At 43.4% G+C, this 16,803-nt stretch overlaps 1 protein-coding gene across 2 annotated transcripts in view; it reads left to right on the top strand.

Moving 5' to 3' along the window:
• LOC144829069 (cytosolic non-specific dipeptidase-like) overlaps positions 1-16,803 on the top strand; it is a 303,681-nt gene that overhangs the window by 188,661 nt on the left and 98,217 nt on the right. For both annotated transcript variants that reach the window (XM_078687832.1, XM_078687831.1), the window contains exons 5-7: positions 9,911-9,993; positions 10,088-10,285; positions 15,779-15,863. In XM_078687832.1, the coding sequence (XP_078543958.1) occupies positions 9,911-9,993; positions 10,088-10,285; positions 15,779-15,863 (366 nt within the window). The remainder of the gene's footprint in view (positions 1-9,910; positions 9,994-10,087; positions 10,286-15,778; positions 15,864-16,803) is intronic.

The following is a 16,803-nucleotide window of genomic DNA, read 5'->3' as shown; positions in this document are numbered from 1 at the left end:
GCAAATGAGGAGGCCCACACAGATGCTTTCTCTTTGCCACTTCTTTAATGGAGAAACAGCCCGCAAACACAGCAGGAGTGCCTCGCTGTACTTTATCCCAAGATATGCCCAACGCGTTTCATGCCAGGTCGCACTTCGTCAGGGGCAAACAGGTTTTCAACAGAGTTCCGGTCACGGCTACTGATAAAGCACCATTAATTACAGTTCCCCGCCCCGGTGGGCGTGGCCACCCCGTGGCCTTCTGGATCTTGTGGTGCTATGTGATAATTTCTCAAGTGAGTTTCCGTCCCCGGGCTCAAACGTGAATGTTCTTTAAATCCCAAGTGGGTGGCGAGGGTTAAAACATGCCACTTGTCACGCTGGAAATACAACTCCATCGGGCGCATCTGCCCCAACGTTGAAGCGTCGCTTGGCGCCTCTACAGGGCTGCACCAAGGTGCAGCGGTGCCTCCTCGCGGCTCAGGTAGCGCCGCTCAAATGTACAAAACACAGTCACCTGCAAATGAGGAGGCCCACACAGATGCTTACTCTTTGCCACTTCTTTAATGGAGAAACAGCACGCAAACACAGCAGGAGTGCCTCGCTGAACTTTATCCCAAGATATGCCCAACGCGTTTCATGTCAGGTCGCACTTCGTCAGGGGCAAACAGGTTTTCAACAGAGTTCCGGTCACGGCTACTGATAAAGCACCATTAATTACAGTTCCCCGCCCCGGTGGGCGTGGCCACCCCGTGGCCCTCTGGATCTTGTGGTGCTATGTGATCATTTCTCATGTGAGTTGCCGTCCCCGGGCTCAAACGTGAATGTTCTTTAAATCCCAAGTGGGTGGCGAGGGTTAAAACATGCCGCTTGTCACGCTGGAAATACAACTCCATCGGGCGCATCTGCCCCAACGTTGAAGCGTCGCTTGGCGCATCTACAGGGCTGCACCAAGGTGCAGCGGTGCCTCCTCGCATGGAAATTGATTTTGTTGTGGAGGAGAGGCTTCAAACCCTGAGATCATGGCAACCCAACTCGCAAACAGACAAAGGAGGAATCAACGTACATTTGAAATATAAGTCTGCCTTTTATTTCTGTGGACATGTGATGTTTCCATGTGACTTGAAACGGAAATGCAGCAGCATTTAAAATGGCTAATTTCACAAGCAGTCTTTATGTGATCGAGGGCTGCTGCCAGCACGAAATGCGTCATCTGTCGTTGCTGTTGGATGTGAATGTTCTAATAAACAACTTGCCTGGAATTTGTGGTCCGTCTCTTCTTCCTCGTCGCCAGTAGTGGAAGTGGTGGGAGTTGCTGTTTTTCATACATATATATATATATATATATATATATATATATATATATATATATATATATATATATATATATATATATATATATATATATATATATATATATATATATATATATATATATATATATATATATATATATATATATATATATATATATAGAGAGAGAGAGAGAGAGAGAGAGAGTTAGCATGTATGACTTTCCCCTTGCAAAGCTCAAGGCACTTTGTGGGAGGACAAGTAAGGATCTGTCTTAATGTATATACAAGTCAAGTTAAGTCAATTTAGTCTTTTTTTCGGTTATCATAATCATTTAAGACTCAGTACATCTACTTGAAAAGATGGCTATAAAATTCATATTATCCAAAGTTATCTGATGATTCCATGACCAGTAAAACATTTAACAGAATAGATTAACATTAATATAAAAACACATTCAGTTAAAAACAATTAAAAAATAAGTAAAAATATGTATTAAAAATATGGGCAAGTGTACATCAAACAAATACTTTCAGTCTTTTAGCATATACAATGTGTCCCCTCATTGAGACAAGAGGGCAAAACAAGCACGTTATTTTAGTAACAGTTATGTCTGCCTAGACAAAAATGGGGCTACAATACTGTACCGCTGAGGCTAAGGCTTTCTCCAGGATATGCTGGACCAAACTCGGAGACCTGAAGCTTAAAACCACACAGTCTCCGGGTAAAGACTTAGGTGTTTTTCAAACCCAAGGTACCCTACAGGTCATTTTGAGAAAAGGTGGTATTTTATACCTGTCCTGGCACTCAACAAGTGTAAGGACTGGTTTCTTAGCGTTGACCAATGTTGCCGTGCGTTAGGTGGAAGCACTGGGACATTAGCCAAAACAACTGTATACGAAGTAGCTTCAGGAGGGAAGTGTAAAATCATGTGGCCGTTTGAAATACTACCAACCTTTGTCTGAGAAGGCCGGGTGCAAGTATCTCTCGTCCCTTCCAGCAAGACTGGTGGCGGGGGTATGCCTCCTTGAGGTAAATAAGTAGGCTGAGTAGCCTCAGTAGCTGTCCCAGCTGAAGATATAGACCTGTATACTATATTTAAGGATCCCCTAAGTATTGTTTCTGCTCCCCTCGTTGGTTGCGTGTCAGTCCCGCCTCCTTCACACGCACTAAAATTAGTTGGGGGAGCGCTAAGGATACCCTGCTCTATTTTGTTAAGTCTTTCTTCAATCAAAATCAATTTTTGTAGTAAGGGATCTATCAAGGCTGAGAGTTTCAATTCTAACTGTACGTAAAGCTCTTCCTCATTAGGTCCTAATAATGGGTCAGTCATGCCAGTGGGAGTGTGCATATTTAATGGCATAGTATTGGACTTCTGGCTAGCATCGCTCCTGTTAACATCAACCTTGCGTTTGACTACTCTAGATGCTGTGTGTTTGGGCTTAGATGGACCTCGAGCTTTTCTTTTTTTTGGTGGAGGTTCACAACTATCAACCTGGCTAAACTTCTGCCCTCTAGTTGTGACCTTAGAATTACAGAGAATGCATTCTGGACTGGAAAGAATAGGTGTCTCTGAGTCTAAGAATACAGGGAGAGGCTTGCTGGGTTGAATAGTTATTTCATCAGTGTGGACTTGCAATGGGTGGGATGACGATGCAACACTGCTGTATGATGGCTTTGGTTCTAGTGATAGCCTGCGTTCGGTTAATTGGATCTGATGAATTAACGCCGATTCTACCCTAGAGAGAAATGCATTGAGTGTTCCCATGACCCTAGTGCCTGCTCCCACCTTCCGTTTGCTCATTATAACAAGCCCCAATGACTGTTACAAAAGCAAAGTCAATATTTGCAACAGTCTTAGCTTACGGTCCAGACGTTAGTAGGATGGCCCAGCACGGCCTTCTTCGGCCTCCGATGGGCTCAGATGGGCCAGCCCTTAGCCCGGGCTGTGCCCATGCACGACCCACACGTGTCCCGCGCTGCGCGTGGAGAGGCTGCGCTTTATGCCCGAAGGTAGTTCAGTGTCTCCCCCTCGTCAGCGCCACCTGTGTTGGTCACATTGCACCCTGGGTCTTGGAGTTCCCACCAGGGTGTATCGGCAGTGAAAGATGACGAAAATGCCAGCACAGTTCCACGAGTACCCATGGACTAAGGTCCCACCAGGCAGAGCAAGACGAACTGCACGAAACAGAGATGGCCCCAAAACAGAGCCCAGGACTGCAGGCAGCGACAGCTGGAACCTGCGCTGCGGGGTGGAGAGGCTGCGCTTTATGGGCGAAGGTGGTTCAGTGCCGCCCCCACATCAGCGCTGTAGGAAGGTGGATACTTGACTATGGTTACCCCAGATTTTTTTGCCTAGTGTTTAGCTGGTTTTCGACTTAGTTGGCCTGGGATCCTGCTAATCAGGGCCCCAGGCTACCTGTTCTCACTGTAAAATGGACTCCATGTACTTTAGGTACATACCTAATTGGATATTTGGTCACCTTATGAGCCCCTGTATAGTGTACTATAGGTACCCAGGGCATAGGTGCATCCAAGGCCACCAGGGGCAGCAGCATGAATTATGCCACCCTTGACTGGCCATCCAAACTGACACAACTGGCTGATCACTCAGCTGGGGCAAGGTTGTGTAATCACCCCTTGCTTAGATATAGTATTCCTATATCTACCCTTATATCTAGACACATATACACCTATAAGTCACTCCTACCGCAGGCCTTAACAATCCTGGAGGCAGAGTGCTTGGTTTTATGTGAGATGGTGCTCTAGCATGAGCTGAGCCTGTCTGCAGCTTTCGGAACCATGTCCTTATAGCTGTTCTAGGATATTGCCATACCATATACTCTTAAGTACATTATAATCCTAGCGGTTAATGGTAACTTTGGTTTGGCTTTATCCAAACATGTCGTGTAAGGTGTCATACGCTTTGGAATACTACCCCCTCACCAATTCTGGCGATGGGGGTAGTATTCCACCCTTCTAGAGGGTGAAGACATGTTGTTGCTGACTACCCCAGTTAAAGTTAACCAGAGCCCCAGCGTCACAAGATGGACGCTGCTGCCACCGACACAAGTCTGACCTCCTGCTGCTGGGAGTTCTTCCAGCCACGGAAGTTTGGACAATAGGTTTCCTGCCTGGGGAGGTGCGAGCACCACCCCAGACAGGACTTTGTGTATTGGGACAGGGAGGGCTGAATAGAATGAGACACTGCCTGGAGCACCCTAGGTGCTCCTTGCAGACCCCAGCTCAAACCGGTTGCTGGGGCACTCCAGCCCCAGCCCTGGTGCGAAACTGGACAAAGGAGAGGGGGTGTAACCACCCCTCTTCCTGGTCCCACCCATAGGAGGGACCTAGAAAGTAATCCAACCCATTTTAGTTGTATAAAGGATGGAGCTGAGTCCTGAGACTTCAGATTAATCCTGAACTGAAAACTTGAAGCGAAACTCTGGACCTTTAACGTTCTGCTGAAGCTGAAGACTGAAGAATCTCCCTTGTGGCCAAGGAGTGACCACCCTGGATAAACAGGCACCATCCAGCAAATCAACGGCTTGCTTTGTCGACGTTCCCGCCAGAACCCGAACACAGAGCCTGACAAGAACCAGACTTCCGGACCTCTCTGACACTCTCTTCACGACTGCAGCATAGCTGGGATCCGTGGAGGCGATGAGACACGTGGGACCGGACATCTTGAAAAGCCTGCAACTTGCTACCTGTGCAGCTCCTGAGGCACCCTCGAAGCTGTGCACTGGGGATTGAGAAGCCCCACTCCCGAGCATCATCTGCAACGAAGATCAGCCCTCCACATTCCACGAGTTCTGCGTGGGGCCCTTCTGCCTTTGTTCTGCTCAACGCGTTGTCCGGTCGCTAGCCCGTTGGCTAGTAGCCTCTGTGACGACAATCCTTTTGAATTACACCGCTGGTCTGGTTGCTCCAGACTGGCCCCTGCTTCCCTGAAAAGGTGAAGCCCCTCAGACCTTGCTGGTCTGCATCAGAAGCCTTCTTTAAATCCTGCATGGGTTGACTTTGCCCATGCTTGTTGACTCCAATCCGGAAGGCGACTCATCCATCCGCGAGATCCTGTGTGGGACAGCTCGTATCCAGCTCCTGGTCGTCCTCGACACCTCCTGGTCCACGTGGCTGCAGAGACAAGCTTCAAGACAGCGCCTGATTGCTCCTCGACGTCGTCTGATTCCTTCCTGGTTCCACCCGGTCACTGGCTAGTGACCCAGAGTCTGTCCCCTCTGCTTTCAGGTCCTCTTCATCCTAGATCCACCCTTGGATCCACCCAGACATCTTCCTCCTGGACGCCTGCAGCATCTTTCTTCAGGTCTCCATAGGATCCAACGACGAAACCCAACACATCTTCACACCTATGCACCCGCCGACCGTGGGTGAGGTAACGCGAGTACTTCGGTGCTCCCAAGGGTACTGACTATCCAAGTGTCTAAGTCTTTAGTTGTTTCCTCCTAGCTAACCTGGAAGTGTCCTAAATCCTTTTAAATCTAACTTCTAAGTTCCCATTGACTTTGAATTGAATCCCACGTGTGTGTAAAGACACTGCACGCGCCGCCTGTGGGCCTCCCACTCCTAAACTATTGTTCAGATAGTGCAGCCCCAGGGATTCCATAGGCCCTAGGCCTTTCCTTTTCTCATGACGTGGTACTTATACCACTTTCTTAGTATATGGTTTGCTTCGTCCCTAGGGCCTAACCGTAAATTGTGCAACTTAACGTATAATAACTAAGTGTCTTGTTATGTGCTTTGGCCTCTGATCTCATAAAGAGTTCAGAGGAGTGTGTTGAGAACAAATACATATATATATTTTATATATATCCTGTGTGGTGTCCTTTCATTTGGTATTCAAGGGGTTACATATGGTAAAACAGCTGGCTTTACACGCCCTCAAGAGTCTTTTAGCCTAAGACTGCCCTGTTCATGCTACCACTAGGATAGCAGGTCTATAAAGTTGACTTTATAACCACCCCCATAAGGGTTGATTGGACTGGTGCAAGGTGATCACTAGAATAGTGATCATCATATACCAGGCCAACTTCTCACAAGCGCCACCTGTGTTGGTCGCGTTGCACCCTGGGTCTTGGAGTTCCCACCAGGGTGTATAGGCAGTGAAAGATGACAAACATGCCAGCACAGTTCTACGAGTACCCTGGGACTAAGGTGCCACCAGGGCAGAGTGAGATGAACCGCACGAAACAGAGATGCCCCACAACAGAGCCCAGGACTGCAGGCAGCTTCATACATTTGATAAAGTCCTGATACATTCAGATATGTTAAAAACACTTCAACGAAGAAATGGTGTGAATGATTTATACTGAGGGTTTGCATGACACGCAATTAGAGAGTGAGTGTTTGATATTTATACTGGTGGGAGTGGTAAAAGTGAAATTGCGCTTAATTTGGAGCGAGGAGAATGCACTGACATTGGCGTCTTATTTTGAAGAACTTCGCTCCTGACACTGTAAAATCAGAGATTTATGAATGGTTGTATGTTTGCAGCAGGATGTGTGCCAGAACACCAAACCTTTTCAGCTGCTACATCACGGATGGAGAATGGGGGCGGGCAGTTTTTAAAACAATACACTCGAGTGAGACGTAAGGCTTAAATAGACTGAGGTGTGTTTGTAGGGCTTCTTTGCTCAAGCTGTAAACCTGTTGTGAGACAGGACTGTCCACACAACATTGGCTCAACCAGTGTACCACCACCAATGCCACACTGAAAACCAAAACAAGTCCTGGCAAAAATGTTTAAACCAAACCCAACTACAGGAAGGCGCGACTGGAATTGGCAAAGGGAAGCTTTCGTGGTCGGTGCATGGCAGCTGTACCCACCCAGCCTGATAGCCACCACTTAACCTGCAGCCCAGGGACACAAAGCCAGTGTCAGAATGGCCAGTCTGGGCCTGGTGACAACGTCGCCCGAGGGCCTTAGGACAGAAGGTTCCAGGAAGGGGGCTTTGTTCACGCTCGTACCTTGGATAACAGAACCGGAAAGTGGATTGGTTGCAGAAACGGATGAAGAGAATTACATATAGGGGATTCACACTTATGTTTTTCACAGTACCCTCTATGAATGATACTTCTTCCATTTCAATTCACCTTTGTGTTTGTAAGATGGCGAACCTGAGAGAAGCCATTTGTTATGGATGTAGAGGTTACTCGCTGCTTCTGCCTCTGAGCTTCAGTGTTGAGTGTGATATCTAAAGGTTCCACTTACTCTGAGACAAAGGCTGATATGGGGTGTATTCAAAATATAGAGTGATAGCTGGCCTGGTGGAATAGGGTTTAATGCTACCATTTATTTATCTGAAAGCCATTTTGGTAAGTGAGCAATGTGGGGTTTTTGTAATGGAAGGAGGTTCCAAAATGTTTACGAAGTGGTGGAATAACTTGTAATAGCCTGTTATAAAATGCGAATGCGCTATGGCATATATTATACAGCAACTTTCAATTAGTTGGGCTAAGTCAGTGCTCTTCCCATTAAGGAATACCACAGAGGAGTTCTCCTCAGATTTAGCCCCTTCGCTATGTTAAGGAATCAATTAAGTATCTGTGAATATGGTTAATCTATTCTAAAGTCACTCCTTAGTTGTTTAAAAAATAAGCCGAGAAGTGGACATCCTTTGGAGGGCTAACTATGGGTACGTAATGGACTGGTTGGAGGGTCGAATGGCTAGGTGGGCTCGCCTCACTCTTTTTATGAAGGGTCAGCTTGCTGTAGCTAAAATGATCATATTGCCTTAATTTCTCTACTTGCTTATCAACTTTCCTTTGCTGCTCACTGCCAGCTTTAGGCGACGGCTATGATCGATCCTGGTGACATTGATAATGGTTGGATGGCAGAGTATGATTGCCTGGGAGATCCTTACCAAGCCATTTGAGCAGGCGGCTTAGGTGCCCCCGATATGGAAATATACTATTACTGCGCGCAGGCACAGTTTACGTTCTATTGGTTGTACCCAACAAAGTTTATGGCACACACAGCGCCTGAGCATGATCTTGCGGCACCGCAGTCACTACCAATGGTGTTATACAAGACACAATCCTGCCCGCGGGCAGGAGTGAACACGATCGAACGTAAAATGGGGGCATAGCATCAACTCCACCGCCGGGCTAGGTTGGATGTTCTGTTCACTCCCTTGGTGCCATTGATCAGGCACCTGAGATTTCCCTTTTTCTCAGAAAGCAGGCGTGTGTGATAGACTTAGATGGCTCCAGCTTACTACTATGGGAGCCACATCCCCTGAGGGGGTATTCATTTTGTGACAGCAATTATTTAAGGAGAACACAATGAACCTGCTATACCGATTCACCTATTATGAGCTTAAAGCAGCCATGCATGCCTCTTATGCCTCTTTCCCTGCTGCGCCCTTCCCCACACTGCTTGCCTTGGGGGACTCCTGGGGAACCCTTCCCCGCGTAATTTGATTACCAGACTATATTTTGAAATAAAGTGCACTGCCCCCGTACGAGGCCCCACTGCCTATTCAGACTGAGAGACTTCACTGGGAGTGCCTAAAGATACATGGATATTCTGTTGTAAGCAGTCAAGAGCACTCTCACCTAACTATAGGCTTTGGCTGATTCACTTTAAGTTTTTCACAGGCTGTAACGAACGCTGGAGTGGTTATGCAGTAGGGGGCTCTTAGATGAGGCACAATGAGCTAGATGCTCGTACCCCTGTGCAAATTCTTCTGAAATTTGGAGATATTGGGAAACTATTATGGATCTTATAGATAAGATGATGGGGCTACGATTAGATCCCACGCCACTGTCCGCCTTGTTGGGATATGTTAAGGAGGTCCCCCTAGAGCTTCGCAAGTTAGTAGCGCTGTTACTGTTCCTGGTTAAGCGAAGGGTGGCGATGTGCTAGGGTCCCAGACTGTGCCATCGGCTGGAGGATTGGCTGAGGGACACTTTGTATTCCCACAGCCAGTTGGCAACTTATTGGGATCTTATGCTGGCCACCCGCCACACCAGAGATATCTGGGAGCCATTTTGGGCTTATATGCACTTGCGCGGATCAGCTGAGGATGCCGCAGATTAGGCTGTGATACTGTGTTACGCTGAGTAGCTCCCACCAAATAGAAAGAATTTGTACGCTGCCAACGATTGTGAGATGGCTACCCATGGATGGAAGCTAAATGCTGGACTCTTGGCCTCAGGCAATTGTGCGTTTAGTGTTTGTCTTCCTCATCTCTCTGCTCCTTTCTTGTCTGTGTTTTCCTATTTTATAATTTTCTCATTATTTACTAGGATGGCCCACAGAATCTCTCACATGATGTAATGGTGATGTAGAGTATTGACAAGTTGGATGTTTTCATCTAGATTTGTAAGCTGTACAAGTAACCAAGGCGTATTCATGTCTGCTATATGGACTCTATCTTATAGTTGAAAATATAATAAACAGAATACACCAAAAAAAAGTTTACATAACACATTGTATCTGTAAAGAAGCCAGCCAAAGTAAAGTTTTAGGGTCACCTCAGCAACATTCACCTAAAGGGTCCCTCATTTTACATAACACTACTTGGCATGTACCGTGCACTTTTTAAACGGGTAACTGACTTATCAATGCTGCACCTTAACAAATGACATCTAATCATTTCTCTTTGTTTTTAAGGTAATTTGTATGGACGGGGCACCGATGACGACAAAGGACACGTTCTGGCTTTTCTGAATGCAATTGAAGCAGTTCAGGATAATGTATGTTTCCTTTTTTTCAATAACCCAATGAAAAGGATCATCTTTTCCTTACTAAGGCAATTTCTTACCAATGTTATTGATTATCTTTGGACAGGAACTCCCCATGAATGTGAAGATCATCATTGAAGGGATGGAAGAAGTTGGTTCCAATGGTTTAGACGAACTTATGAAACAAAAAAGAGACACTTTTTTAGCTGATGTTGATTACTATGTGATTGCGGACACGCCGTGGGTCAGCAAAGTACCAAGCATCACATATGGAGCACGAGGAGATTGTTACTTTTTTGTAGAGGTATAGTGTAGAAGAACACTCTGATGCATTTTATTCCGAGAACCAGGTTTAATGAAATTGTCTTCATGTAGTAATGTGTAATTTATCCTTTAAGCCTGTAGTGTTCGCGCATCCATCAGACCAGTTTGTTGATTTTACCAAGATATGTTTGGCATCCATTACAGTCAAATAGAACAAACGGGAAAACCGATTGCAACCATTTTATACAAGCACATGTCATCAAAAGCAGTAAGATGCTGTGACTCAAATATTATTGGTCGGGAGCACACCAAGCAATAAGTTTATGTACAGTATTAGATTTTGAAGATTCAACCAAAGATATGACATTGTTCCAAAATCTCATACATTTATTAATCCAAACTAATGTTAAACAATCACAGCTGGTATTAGCGGAACAATCAAAACTGTTGGGATAGTGAAGTTCAGGTGAATACACATGCATATTTGATATAGAGTCACTTAGGAGGCAATGGTGTAACGTAGGCATACCCTGACAGTGGGTCAAGACAGACTTACAATTGCTACCACACCTGATACGTGTTTAATCAAAACTAACATTTCAAGGCTAATGATAAGTTGGAAGTAAGTAATGAAATTAAATTTGTGCGTACGCGTAACCAAGCAAGCATGTATAGAGGTATACGATTGTGAGATGGGATCAAGATTGGGTAATGTTCAACGGATATAGTATGGAGTTGGAAGACCTTTAAAAACAGAACACATCCAGAAGTGCAAAAGAGTGGTAACCTTATACGGCCCATTGTAGTGCACACACGCGGTCTAATGGGCAATGGCTTGTACTTGGAAACAGGCACACCATGCTCCAATCATCTAGAAACCATTAAAGCTGAAGCAGAACAGGAAATGGCGTGAGCAGACCAGGAAATGGCGTGAGCAGACTAGGAAATGAGGGGAGGGCATGCATACAAAAATGTTAAGGGAAGCTTAGAAAAGAGATGGAACCACCACTACTGGAGACAACAAGAGTTGCAAAAGAGCAGGATATGTGAACTTTTTAAGAATGAGGAGGATAATGGCTGTATTGTCACCAAATAACCTCTGTGGCAGAGAATGTAATGGAGTCAATTCTAATACAGAGTTGAATCTGAAGCCAACAGCTTACAGGAACTCATTCAGGAGTGATTCACAAAGGTTTGGTATAAACCCATTAAAAAAAAAGTTTTAGGTCATAAAACAATCCCTGGCCCACGGAAGGCCTCTGTGCTTGAATATGAAGTCAGGGGTCTATGAGGGAACTGGACTCAAATTTTATATCTGATTTAAGAGGCAACAAATGGACCATTCCACAAATTAAGCGGAGTATGATAGAGAAAGTATAGATTTGAAGAAATTCAAGCAATGAGATGGCTCAGTAATCTATATGCAAAATGCTCAAGACAAAGATACTGTCAAATCAATCAATCAATCAATCGATCAGCATTCGTATAGCGCAGCACTGCCACCCCTAGGGTATCTGGGTGCTGTGGATGAAATGTGTCTGTCAAAGAGCATGGTCAGAAACCAGCAGAAAGAGGCAAAGTAAAGGTCAGAAATTAGCAGAGAGAGGCAAAAATAAAGGGGAGAAGTGTGCAAAAAAGGCAGCAAAATGAGCAGAAATCAGGCACAAAACGAGCACAGAAGGCACAAACCTAAGGCAGCAGAGGGTAGCGGACTGCAGGCAATCTGGACAGGAGAACTGTCGAGGGATTAGCTGGCATGAGGACCTACTCAAATAAATATAAGCACTGGTAAAGCCAAATAGGTTTCACCCTTTAATGGCGTTAGCCAGATTTTTTGCTTTGCAAATAATTTTTGTCGATGCTGTTTCATATTACCAAAAATACAAAAGTGCCTGTTTGCTGATGAAGAACCTCATTGTCGAAAAAAGCTTGATGATGAATATGTTACAGCAGTCTCAGCATGATGATGTATGCAGGTACATGCATCAACATGTAGCAGCCATTTTCTTTTGGTTTTAGTTTGCGGTTGCAAGATGCCTGGCGCCATCTTGGAGCTTTAAATTATGAAATATATGACAATTGAGCCAAAGTGATTTTTTTAAGGAAAGGAGAGTCCCAGCAACAAATTGCAGTTGCCGGGCTATATAAAAAAGAAAACAAATGCGACTGGCCTTGGGGACAAGGGCCCACCAGTGTTATGGGTGTGCGAGAGTCAATGTCAATGAGCAGCAGGCAGGGACGATGGAGGAGCTGAGTGGAAGAGTTGTTTAAATAAAAAAAAGCAGAGAAGTATTTTTTTTTTTTTTGGTACTTACCTGTAATGGTCCATATCCCGCATTTTACAACCCCCCACCCTGACCCTCCCCCGCCTGACGTCACCGCCCCGGTATAACGCCCTGCACGGGGCGTGCCTGCTAGTAGATGACAGGAGGATCTGTAACAGTTTTAAACCTTTTTCTGGAATGAGAGATACATGGTGGTCAAGAAATGTTGAATGATAGTCAGGGAAAAGAAACAATATTTTTGTGTTTATCATTCAAAAATGACAATACTTAATTATAAGAAAGATATTAACTGCTGCCATTCAGAAGTGTGATAATTCAGGGAGGTTATCACCTAATTACTCAAACTAACCAAATAGTGGATACATGTAGAAATGAGAGCCTACATGCCCTGGTCTACAATGGAAGTGGTTAAACTTCCTTCAAAATCCTTCTCAACGGATGTTAATTTCGGCTGTTCAACCCTACACTTGATCTCAAGGGCTAAGTTAACCACTCACAACATCAGCATAAGCAGGGGTGCTTCAGAAGCAGATTCTATTGTTTAATGACCCTTCTTTAATTTTATCTTGGACTCGTAGGTCAACGTGAGTTAGAAGGAGAAAGGGTGAAAGAGAGAAAGAAAAATATTAAAAGGAAAAAATAAATCATAGAGGCAAATTAAGTGAGACAGCATAAAGGAGAAAAAGTAACATGAAAATAATGAACGAAACAAGATAAAAGAAGCATACAGAAAAGAGAGTACAAAGTACATGGGAAATAAGAATAAAGATGTAAGAGAGGAAAAAGCCGAAAAAGATGAAGGGTGGAAAGAGGAAAAGGAAGGTACAATGAAATAAATAGGAAAAATTAAAGACGAGAAAGTAGGAAAGCAATAAATATATATTTAAATAAAAAAGAAATGTGAGACTAAAGGCTGGGTGACTGAAAGAAAGAAGAGATAAAAATAATTAATGGCAGGAATACAAAAAGGAAAGTTGTGACGTAGGTGTGAAGGAACAACATGTGCATGATAAGAATAAAGTGACACTGAGATGGATGGAAAGCTAGAAAAAGGTCAGATGGAATGAGAGAAGAATAGACCGTAGAAAAGAAATATGGAAGGCAAATGAAATATGCATGAAAACAAAGGAAAGATGATGGAAAGAAGGGAGGAAAGAAGCATAAAAGGAAAGAAAGAAAATCGAATGGATAAATGAGAGAAAAAAGTCAGTACTGGTAAATGTATTTTTTTTGGCCAAATTCCTTTAAAATTGTCCTGTAAGATTTGTAATTTTGCACCAATTTGTACAGATTTTCCCAAGGGTACAAATCCCATGGAACTTCATAGGAAGAGTTGGTGTCACTCACTTTACTTGCACATGTATTACTATATATGGGTCAAGGTGGAAACATTTAATTTTTTTGGCTACTCCCTTGCTTGCTTGATCTAATTATTAAGCAACAAAATTGCTGGATTTCTACCATAACTCTTTAAAACAATTTCTTGTAAATTGAATTTCTAAATGCTGGACCATATTTTTTTGTAACAAAAGATCCCCATGACACCTTTCAAGAGTTGACAAATACAGTTGCAACACATCTCTAATTTTACTCCATGTAGGGAACATCATTAGGTATATGGTACCACAGGGTGGTATACAGAAGTCTGGCCTACTCCGTCAATGCCCCTTGCACATTGTCTCAGTTAGTGGAAATGGTACCTTTGTGATGGGGACTGTGTTGGCACACAAACACCCAATGATGATGTTATTCAGCGTATATAGACCATCATAGAATGGGATAGCGGTACAGTGTAGGTCTCTGATATCATCAAGATAGTACACAGCCTTCGCCACCCTTACTCTTCCCTATTGTAATGGTAACCTGCAAGACAACACTTCAGAATTCCCTCTATAGGGTTCCAAAAGACCAAGGCATGACAGATGGGGGTATTCTCCATAGAAGTAGGAATTTGGAGGTAGCTGGTAATTATAAAGTAGTCTTCCTGACATCATGAGTGGAGAAACTAATGTAGTCATTACTGAGAAAAAACTAATGTTGGGATTTGAAACCACCATACTAAGGAATCTGAGACAACAACGAATGAAGGGTATAAAATCATTTGAGAAAAAATCACAAATTGATGAGAGCATATGATACTTAAGTACCAAAAATGATCCCTGGTCTACTTAAAGAGACTCAACTTCCATAAAGTAAGGTGAGGGAATAGCGGCCTTAAAGCGCCACCTAGTGTTAGTGCCAAGTTACTGCATGAGAGCAGAAAAACGACCTTGGTTGATGTTTTATGATGCTCCGAGGGTAAAAACATATTAAGACTTGATGAAGATGATTTTCTCACTTTGGATAACTACATATTGAATCCCTTTTTCTAATTATGAAGTTCACATCCCTCTTGGGAATCTGACCTCAGTTTTGCATGTCCTTAATGACAAACAAAGGCATATAGATATGTAGGTATAGAATAGGTACGATCTGCGTGGATGCAAGTTACTTTAAGAAAGTGGCAAGACTTAAGATGAGTGGCATGAATCTTCTACCAAACTACACACACCTTAAATTCAGGTGCTGCGGTCTAAAAAAAGTCCTGAGACCAGAAATCAGAAAAAAAATCACACAATATAACAGAGGTGAAGAGGAGCATATCACATTTAAAGTCAATGTACACAAGAGTAAAAACATGTAAGTACATCAATTTCTAGTGAAACTAATATTCTCGGTTATGAAATAGGAGGGAACATGGTAATTTCGTTAAACAGCAAAGAAGTATTTATTCATAGAACTGTGATAATTAAAAAAAATTCTTACAAATAGAGAAAGGGGGGGCTATATCAAACTTGTGCTCAGTCTGTGTTTAAACACATGAATGTTCTCAAACTGGGAGATAATCACTGAATGTGGGACTAGGTGCAATACAAAGCACTTCTATACCATTGTTTTACCAGCTCTTTTCAAAATGTCTCAGGCAACATAGTGGTGTTCATATACAACTATCTGAAAACCTGACAATCCATTGTCTAAAAATGTCTCTTCCAAATGTTCCTAATGTAAGACAAATGGAAATGGCTGGATCCTAGACCACGTTCCTTAGTGCCGTGGTGTCTACCTACATTTCAGACCAATTTGCCTCTCCGACTTATTTAATGAGACTTTTGGGCATGTCACCAGATAGCAAATATCTTCATTTCCTTTAACAATTGTGCGATAGATCAATTAATAATTTCCATTTACTTTTGTCTGCTATTCTGTAGGTAAAAGGACCGCAACGTGATCTGCACTCAGGAATCTATGGAGGATCTGTTTATGAACCAATGAGTGACTTAGTATTCTTGTTAGGTAAATACCTCTTTATTTTTTCATTTATTTTTTTTAAGTACGAATGAGGTGTTTTAAGGTCTTAGAACGCTTTCAAACTAAGTGGTATTGTGCCTCAGTTTTACACTTTGAAACAGTAGTTTATACACGGCATCTTGGGTAGGATTTAACATTAAGGGCCATTTTGCACCGCTTTTCCCCACGAGTACCTCAGACGTGTCCGTGAAAATATTGAGAAACATTAGGTCCAACACTGACCAGGTAATTGACAGTAACAGTTTTGTTTGTAAATTCGTCATTCAGGAATGGAATATTGATTTATTTTCTTGTTCATTCCTAAGAAGTACTTAACAATTAGTTTTTGCCTTTTTTTCAGTGAAATAATCAAGTAATTATAATTTAAGTGAGGTGAGCACCCACACAGCTTATTTACCCATATTCTCAATCACTTTCTCATACATCTGCACCTCTAAATTTTAACCTAAAGGACTCAGGTGTAAGTGCACAGTTATATGTGTGGAAAGTGCATGGAATTCTAAAAGCGGGGCTAGAGCACTGAATCTTTGCAATGTGCAGGCATCCTCTCAGGCACCAGGAAATGCATATATTGGTCCGGTGGTGCACACAGAGATACATGTGGGTCCAAGTACCAGGGCAGTACTGCGCAGTATGGTTACCCTTCTTCACTGGGTTTGGAAGACATCAACTGGAAGGGAGTTCAGTGTTCATTGTCTGATCCGGAGACAGATTCATCTGGAGTAAGCTGCTTTCCAAAGTGGTAGGTTTCCAGGCATAAATTGTAACTCTGACTTCTTGTAATGGGGTAACAAGGTACAATGAATGTTCAGAGCACCCCAGGAACCAAACCACTCAAGAGTAAAGGCTTTCCTCATTCAGAGATGTTTGAGATGTTGTGAGCCCTTGCATTCCTACTAATTCTTTGCTTATAATGGGCTACACA

This window comes from Lissotriton helveticus, chromosome 4_1, assembly GCF_964261635.1.
Source record: "Lissotriton helveticus chromosome 4_1, aLisHel1.1, whole genome shotgun sequence".
NCBI classification, from domain to species: Eukaryota; Metazoa; Chordata; class Amphibia; order Caudata; family Salamandridae; genus Lissotriton; species Lissotriton helveticus.
The sequence above is the reverse complement of the archived record's forward strand: the minus strand, read 5'-3'. Positions and strand labels throughout refer to the sequence as shown.